This window comes from Rhincodon typus, chromosome 8, assembly GCF_021869965.1.
Source record: "Rhincodon typus isolate 14 chromosome 8, sRhiTyp1.1, whole genome shotgun sequence".
Classification (NCBI taxonomy): Eukaryota; Metazoa; Chordata; class Chondrichthyes; order Orectolobiformes; family Rhincodontidae; genus Rhincodon; species Rhincodon typus.
The window spans coordinates 1,171,536-1,180,327 of NC_063339.1; the positions used below are offsets into that span (position 1 = coordinate 1,171,536).

Genomic DNA, 8,792 nt, shown 5'->3' on the forward strand with positions numbered 1-8,792 from the left:
AACCACCACCCTCTGTCTTCTTACAGCTAGCCAATTTCTGATCCAAAAGGATGTTGCCAGGGTTGGAGGGTTTGAGCTTAAGGAGAGGCTGAATAGGCTGGGGCTATTTTACCAGGAGTGTCAGAGGCTGCAAGCTGATGTTATAGAGGTTTATAAAATCACAACAGGCATGGATAGGGTGAATAGCCAAGGTCTTTTCCCCAGGGTAGGGGAGTCCAAAACTAGAGGGCATAGGTTTAAGGTGAGGGGGAAAGATTTAAAATGGACCTAAGGGGCACCTTTTTCACGCAGAGGGTGGTGCGTGTATGGAATGAGCTGCCAGAGGAAGTGGTGGAGTCTGGTACAATTACAACATTTAAAAAACATCTGGATGGGTATATGAACCGGAAAGGTTTAGAGGGATATGGGCCAAATGGTGGCAAATGGGCCTAGATTAATTGAGGATATCTGGTTGGCATGGACAAGTTGGACCATGTACAGCTCTATGACTCTATGACTGGTATGAGGAGGCAATAATCTGACATTTGAAAAACTTACTCTTCGATCTCTTCTGCTCCCTTGCGTCCTGACCTGCAATTAGAAAACATGAACTCAATATCAATAAGTACAACATGAAAGAGGAAGGCAAATTAACACCATCAAGACCAACATTACATTATATCTCTATGTATCTCAATATCTCTACATTTACACAAACAGTACCAGGGTTACATTAATACAAACAAGACCTGGCTTATATTATCTTGGGGAGTGATGAAGTGAGGAGAGATGAAGTATGGGAAGTGAAACCGGCACGGTCAAGGACCCTGTCACCCAGAGTGTCAGGAATCTTCCATTGCAGAAAAAGGAAAGACACATCCGAAGTGTTAGTATGGAAGATGGTCTCATCAGAACAAAGCACAGAAACTGGGAGAGTGAAATAGACTGCTGACAGGAAGTCGGGTGTGGGGACATTTCATTGAGCTAGTTCTGGGAGTCATTTGACTTACAATTAATATTGACAATGAGACCATAAAAAGTAGGAGCAGAAGTAAGCCATTCAGCTCATCAAGTCTTCTTTGCTATTCAATGAGATTAGGACTGATCCAGTAATCTTCCATTCCACTTTCTTGCCTTTTCTCCACAACCCTCGATTCCCCTTATGATTAAAAATCTGTCCATCTCAGCCTTTAATATCACTATTGATCCAGCTTCGACAGTCCCCTGTAGTAAAGAATTCCACTGATTGATGACCCTCTGAGAGAAAAAACATCCTCTTCATCTCTGTCTTAAATAGGCAACCCTCTGGTTGTACACTCTCCAAAAAAGGCAAACAATCTTTCCATATCGATCCTGTCAAGTCCCCTAAGAATCTCGTATGTTTCAATAAGGCCTCTTCTCACTCTTCTGAACTTCAATCAGAACAGACCCAAACTACTCAACCTCTCCTCATAAGACAGTCCCTCCACATCCAATAACAGCCTAGAGAAAATTCTCTGAACTATCTCCAATTCCCGCATATCTTTCAATAGATAAGGGGCACCAAACTGTTGAGAGTCATAGAACATAAAACAGAACAGTACAGCACAGTACAGGCCCTTCGGCCCACGATGTTGTGCCAAACTTTTACCCTAAACCTACGGTCTATCTAACCTCCACCCCTACCTTATACTATCATCCATATGCCTATCTAATAGCTGCTTAAATGCTCCTAATGAGGCCGACTCCACTACCCTCTCTGGCAATGCATTCCACGCCCCTACCACTCTCTGAGTAAAGAACCTACCTCTGACGTTTACCCTATATCTACTTCCAATCACTTTAAAACTATACCCCCTCGTAATAGTTACCTCCACCGTAGGAAAAAGTCTCTGGCTGTCCACTCTATCTATACCTCTGATCATTTTGTACACATCTATAAAATCATCTCTCATCCTTCGTCGTTCTAAAGAGAAAAACCCTAGCTCTCTCAACCTTTCCTCGTAACACCTTCCCTCCATTCCAGGCAACATCCTGATAAATCTCCTCTGCACCTTTTCCAACACTTCCACATCTTTCCTGTAATGAGGTGACCAGAACTGGACACAATACTCCAGATGTGGCCCAACCAGGCTTTTGTATAGCTGGAGCATAATTTCACGGCTCTTGAACTCAATCTCTCTATTGATGAAAGCTAACACACCATACGTCTTCTTAACAACTCTATCCACCTGGGTGGCAGCTTTCAGGAAACTGTGGACATGAACCCCAAGATCCCTCTGCTCCTCCACACTGCCAAGAATCTTTCCGTTAACCTTTATTCTGCTTTCTAATTTGTCCTTCCAAAATGAATCACCTCACACTTTTCAGGGTTAAACTCCATCTGCCACTTCTCAGCCCAGCTCTGCATCCTATCAATGTCCCTTTGTAACCTAGAACAGCCCTCCGCACTATCCAAAACTCGACCCACCTTTGTATCGTCCGCGAACTTACTAATCCACCCTTCCACTCCTTCATCCAAATCATTTACAAAAATCACAAATAGAAGAGGACCCAGAACAGATCCTTGTGGTACACCACTCGTAACTGAGCACCATGTTGAATATTTTCCGTCCACTACCATCCTTTGTCTTCTAAGGGTCAGCCAATTCTGTATCCAATCTGCCACATTTCCCCCTATCCCATGCCTCCTTACTTTCTGCATGAGCCTACCATGGAGCTAGAGATAGAGATGTCATAGAGATGTACAGCACAGAATCAGAACCTTTGGTCCATGTTGACCAGATAGCCTAAATTAATTTAGTCCCATTTCCCAGCATTTGGTTCATGTTCCTTTAAACACTTTCCATTCATATCCCCATCCATAGTGTTAAGAAAAGGCAGGGCCAGGTTAATGAACACGGTGGAACTGGCAGTCTGAAGTACATTTATTTAATGCAAGGAGTATAAAAGGTAAAGCAGGTGAGTTTCGAGCCTGGATTAGTACATGAAACTATGATGCGGTAGCCATTACAGAAATTTGGTTGAAAGAAGGTCAGGACTGGAAGCTCAATGCTCTAGGGTTTCAGGTGTGGCAGAGAGGGATATAAAAGGGCTCAGGGAGCTGCATTACTGATTAAGGAGAATATCACAGCTACAGTAAGAGAGGACATCTTGGAGGGCTCACCCAGTGAGGCTGTATGGGTAGAACTCGGGAATAGAAAAGGTGCAGTCACTTTGATGGGGTGATATTATAGGCCCCCCAATTTCCAGCAGGAGATAAAAGAATAGATATGTAAGTAAACCATAGAATGATATAAAAACAATAGGGTTGTTGTAGTGGGTGATTTTAACTTCCCCAACATTGACTGGGAATCTATTAGTGCCAAGGGCATAGATGGGGCAGAATCTGTTAGATGCATCCAGGACGGATTTTTGAAGCAATACATCGATAGTTCAATTAGTGAAGGGGCTATACTAGAACTCAAATTGGGGAATGAGCTTGGCCAGGAGATCAAAGTTTCAGTAGGGGAGCATTTTGGGAACAGTGATCATAATTCAAACCGCAGAAAAATAGTTGAAAATTGGGCAGAGAAATGGAGATGCAGTTTAATCTGGGTAAGTGTGAGGTGATACATTTTGAGAGGTCAAATGCAAGGGATAAGTGTAAATAGCAGGACCCTCAGGAGCACTGATATTTCCAAGGACAATGAGCTCCCTGAAAGTGACAACACAAGTGGATAAGGTGTAAAGAAATTGTATGGCATGCTTGCCTTCATCTGTCACGGCACTGAGTATAAAAGTTGGCGAGTCCTGTTACAGCTGTATAAAGCTTTAGGTAGGCCACATTTGGAATATTGTGTGCAGTTCTGGTCACAACACTATTGAAAGGCTTTGGACAGGGTGCAAAACAGGTCTACCAGCATGTTGCCTGGATTTAAGTATATTACCTCGAAGGAAAGATTGTGCAAACTTGGATTGTTTTTGCTGCAGCGTCAGAGGCTGAGGGATGACCTTGAAATTTGAGATCACAGAATCCCCACAGTGTGGAAGCAGGCCATTCGGCCCATGGAACCTACCCAGTCCCAGCCCCCTACCATATCCTTGTAACCCTGCATTTCCCATGGCCAATCCCCATAGCCAGCACATCTTTGGGCTGTGGGAGGAAACCGGAGCACCCGGAGGAAACCTACGCAGACACAGGGAGAATGTGCAAACTACACACCGTCACCCGAGGGTGGAATTGAACCCAGGTTCCTGGCACTGCGAGGCAGCAGTGCCAACCACTGTGCCACCATGCCACTCCTACAGAAGTCGGTGCTGATTGACCTTCCTGGTGACACTCACATCCCATAAATAAAGAAAAAGAAGTGGGGCTTGGAACCACAACGTTCTGATTCAGTTTCAAAGGCAAAAGTGAAGTTATACATAGCCACAGGCAAGAGCTGGTGAAGCAATAAGCAGATTGAAGATGTTGCCGAGTGTCAGTGAACAAGGACTGATGCTCTCTCACACAGGAAACCAGCAGATTGAGAATTAAAAGGACAAGTGCATTGAAAAAACCCAGGATGGAAATTCGCCTCAGATCAGTAACCTCACAGAATTTGGAATGAAAAACAATAGTTACTGAATCGGCGATGTGAAAAGTTAATTAAAGTGACAGTTGTAGTCTAGGCTGCCACTCGATCACTCTGTGAACATGTCAGCAACTCACTCTCTGCTGCTTCACTGACTCATCACCATTTCCAGCTGTCATTCACCAGGAAGATGTGTATCCCATTCCATCCGTTATCAGCCACTTTGTTCACCAGTCGTTTTAAACACTGTAGCTGAAGTAGCTATAGATGTGTTTGGAAAACTTCAAACACCATTAACCTACATGCAGTTCACTGCTCACTCTCTCCCACATCACTTTGTACTTTCCTTCACCACACATACAAAGACTAACTGGATATCTCGTTACCATATTAACCCCGTGGCATTCTTACTCATGGTCACCAATCAATATTGCAGATCCAACACAGTGTCACAGGGGTCCATTCTTTCAACTCAAGGTCATGGGTCCAGGTGACCCAGCCAGATGCAGGGAGCAAGAAAATCAAAATTAAAAGCACCGAGGGCCCAATATGTCAAAACCGAAAGAGTGCCATTGTGTGGGAGGGTCACAAATGAGACAGTGCCTCACTGTCGGTGGGTCATAACTGAGGGAATGCCTCTGTCAGAGGGTCAGTACTGAGGGATTGCCGCACTGTCAGAGGGTCAGTGCTGAGGGATTGCCGCACTGTCAGAGGGTCAGTGCTGAGGGAGTGCCACACCGTCGGACGGTCAGTGCTGAGGGAGCGCCGCACTGTCGGAGGGTCAGTACTGAGGGAGCGCCGCGCTGTCGGAGGGTCAGTACTGAGGGAGTGCCACACTGTCAGTGGGTCACAACTGAGGGAGTGGACACAGTCGGAGGGTCAGTACTGAGGGAGTGGGCACAGTCGGAGAGTCAGTACTGAGGGAGTGGGCACAGTCGGAGGGTCAGGACTGAGGGAGTGACGCACTGTCAAGGGTCAGTACTGAGAGGTGCCGCACTGTCGGAGGGTCATTGCTGAGGGAATGCCGCTCTGTCGGAGGGTCAGCGCTGAGGGAGCGGGCACTGTCGGAGGGTCAGTGCTGAGGGAGAGCTGCACTGTTGGAGGGTCAGTACTGAGGGAGAGCCGCACTGTCGGCGGGTCAGTGCTGAGGCAGTGCCGCACTGTCGGAGGGTCAGTACTGAGTGAGTGCCGCACTGTTGAGGGTCAGTGCTGAGGGAGTGCCACAGATGGAGGGTCAGTGCTGAGGGAGTGCCGCATTGTTGGAGGGTCAGTACTGAGGGAGTGCCGCATGGTCAGTGGGTCACAACTGATGGAGTGGGCACAGTCAGAGGGTCAGTACTGAGGGAGTGGGCACAGTCGGAAGGTCTGGACTGAGGGAGCGCCGCACTGTCGGAGGGTCAGTGCTGAGGGAGTGCCGCACTGTCAGAGGGTCAGTGCTGAGTGAGCGCCGCACTGTCGGAGGGTCAGTGCTGAGGGAGAGCCGCACTGTCGGAGGGTCAGTGCTGAGGGAGAGCCGCACTGTCGGAGTGTCAGTGCTGAGGGAGTGCCACACTGTCGGAGGCTCAGCGCTGAGGGAGCGGGCACTGTCGGAGGGTCAGTGCTGAGGGAGTGCAGCACTGTCGGAAGGTCAGTACTGAGGGAGCGCCGCACTGTCGGAGGGTCAGTGCTGAGGGAGTGCCGCACTGTCGGAGGGTCAGTGCTGAGGGAGCGCTGCACTGTCGGAGGGTCAGCGCTGAGGGAGTGCCGCACTGTTGGAGAGATGAAGAGAAAGAGGGATAGGGATGGAATGAAATAGAGTGCTAGACAAGGAAGTAGAGAGATTGTGTCAGTGAGACAGGGAGACAGACATGACGGATGAGATGGGATAGTGGGTAAGATAGAGGCAGGGATGGAGAGAAATAGAAAGAGAGAGGGGTGTGGTAGATTGAGAAAACAAGAGACAGTCAGAGACAGTATGAAAGACAGATGTGAGAGAGTGTGAAAAGGTGAGAGAGAGAGAAAATAAGACAAGGAGGGAAAGTGAGAGATAGATTGATTTAGGAAGAGAGAGTGTGAGACAGGGACAAATAGTGTCACACAGAGATAGATGCAGGGATAGAGAAAGAAAGTGACAAAGGGAGAGATAAGGAGGAAGAGATAAACTATGGAGACAGAGACAGACAGGGAAACAGCAAGAAACTGAGTGACAGACAGGAAGAGGGAGAAAGAGACAGAGAGATGTTTAAGAGAGATGGTGAAATGAGGAGACAGTGAAAGCAAGACAGTGAGAAACGGAGAGAGAATATGTTAGTGAGAATGAGTGAGAAAGAGTGAGACAGAGAGAGTGAGTGAGAGAGATATAGACAAATGGACACTGATAGAGACAGAGAGAGAGAGAGAGAGAAATAGAAGCAGGGATAGAGGGATAGGGAGAGACAGTAGGGCAGGAGAGAAAGGGAGAGACAGGAAGAGAAAGGAGAAAAAGAGAAGAATTAGAAACATAAAGAGACAGGGATGGAGTGAGAGAGACAAACAGGGAAAGAGTGTAGCCATTATGGAGCCATTACTGAGACATGGATGCAGGATGGTCATGATTGGGAATTTAATATCCAGGGGTATCAGAGTATTTGGAAGGACAGACAGGAAGATAAGGGAGGGCGGAGTTCCTCTGATATTTAAGAACGACATCAGGGTGATAGTGAGAGATGTTACAGGTTCTGTGGAGAATAAGGTTGAATCTTTTTAGGTGGAAATTAGAAATTCTAAAAAGAAAAAGTCACTGATAGGTGTAGTCTACAGGCTATGACACTAAACTAGCTCAGAATATAAAGACAGATAGCAAAAATATATATAAATATATAAAACGAAAGAGTGGCTAAGGTAAACATTGTCTTTTAGAGCATGAGAAGGAGAATTTAATAACGGGAAATGAGGAAATAGCCAAGGCATTAACCAGGTATTGTGTGTCAGTCTTCACAGTGGAGGACACGAATAACTTGCCAGTAATTGATGACAAAGAGGCTGAGGTAGGTGAGGACCTAGACACGATCATTATCACATTGGGCAAGCCAATGAAGCTAAAAGTAGACAAGTCTCCTGGCCGTGATGGAATGCACACCACATGTAGTGTCTCAAAGTTTGCGGATGACACGAAGATGAGTGGGAGAGCAAAGTGTGTTGGGGACTCTGAAAGTTTGCAGTGGGATATAGATAATTTAAGTGAGTAGGCAAAAGTCTGGCAGATGGAGCACAATGTTGATAAATGTGAAGTCATCCATTTTTGTAGGAATAACAGTAAAAGGGACTATTACTTGAATGGTAAAAAAATTGCAGCATGCTGCTGTGCAGAGAGACCTGGGTGTCCTTGTGCATAAATCGCAGAAGGTTGGTTTGTAAGTACAACGGGTAATTGAAAAGGCAAATGGAATATTGTCCTTCATTGCTAGAGGGATGGAGTTTAAAAACAGGGAGGTTATGCTGCAGCTGTATAGGGTGCTGGTGAGGCCACACCTGGAGTACTGTGTACAGTTTTGGTCTCCTTACTTGAGCATGGATGTATTGGCCCTGGAGGGGGTGCAGAGGAGGTTCACTGAGTTGATTCCAGAGTTGAGAGGGTTGGCATATGAGGAGAGGCTGAATAGACTGGGATTATATTCATTGGGATTTAGAAGAATGAGGGGGCATCTTATAGAAACATATAAAATTATCAAAGGAGTAGATAAAATAGAAGCAGGGAAGTTGTTGCTTCCACTGGGAAACTAGATCAAGAGGGTGTAGTCTCAAAATTAGGGGGACCAGATTTAGGACTGAATTGAAGAGGAACTTCTTCACCCAAAGGGTTATGAATCTGTGGAATTCCCTTCCCGGTGAAGCAGTTGTGGCTTCCTCGTGGAATTTTTTTTAAGCTAGGATAGATAATTTTTTGAACAGTAAAGGAATTCTAGCCCAGGATTCTCTGAAGGTAAACTTGCAGGTTGAGTCATTAATTAGGAAGGCAAATGCAATTTTGGCACTTATTTTGAGAGGAGTTGAATATAAAAGCAGGGATGTACTACTGAGGCTTTATAAGGCTCTGGTCAGGCCACATTTGGAGTATTGTGTGCAGTTTTGGGCCCCATATCTCAGGAAAGATGTACTGACCCTGGTGCAGGTTCAGAAGGGGTTCACGAGAATGGTCCCAGGAATGAAAAGCTTAACGTATGAGGAATATTTGAGGACTCTGGGTCTATGCTCGATGGAGTTTAGAAGGATGAGGGGGGAATCTAATTGAAACTTACAGAATACATGTGGCCTGGACAA

At 46.1% G+C, this 8,792-nt stretch overlaps 2 protein-coding genes across 2 annotated transcripts in view; one reads left to right on the forward strand and one right to left on the reverse strand.

Annotated features, from left to right (window-relative positions):
• The window catches only part of LOC109925627 (intraflagellar transport protein 43 homolog), a 32,069-nt gene extending 31,463 nt beyond the window's left edge, over positions 1-606 (reverse strand). Inside the window, exon 1 of the mRNA XM_048600169.1 lies at positions 538-606. Coding sequence (XP_048456126.1) covers positions 538-587 — 50 coding nt within the window. The 5' untranslated portion in view covers positions 588-606. The remainder of the gene's footprint in view (positions 1-537) is intronic.
• A 169-nt stretch (positions 607-775) lies between these two features.
• LOC109937226 (solute carrier family 15 member 2-like) overlaps positions 776-8,792 on the forward strand; it is a 46,281-nt gene continuing 38,264 nt past the window's right edge. Inside the window, exon 1 of the mRNA XM_048599985.1 lies at positions 776-865. Coding sequence (XP_048455942.1) covers positions 776-865 — 90 coding nt within the window. The remainder of the gene's footprint in view (positions 866-8,792) is intronic.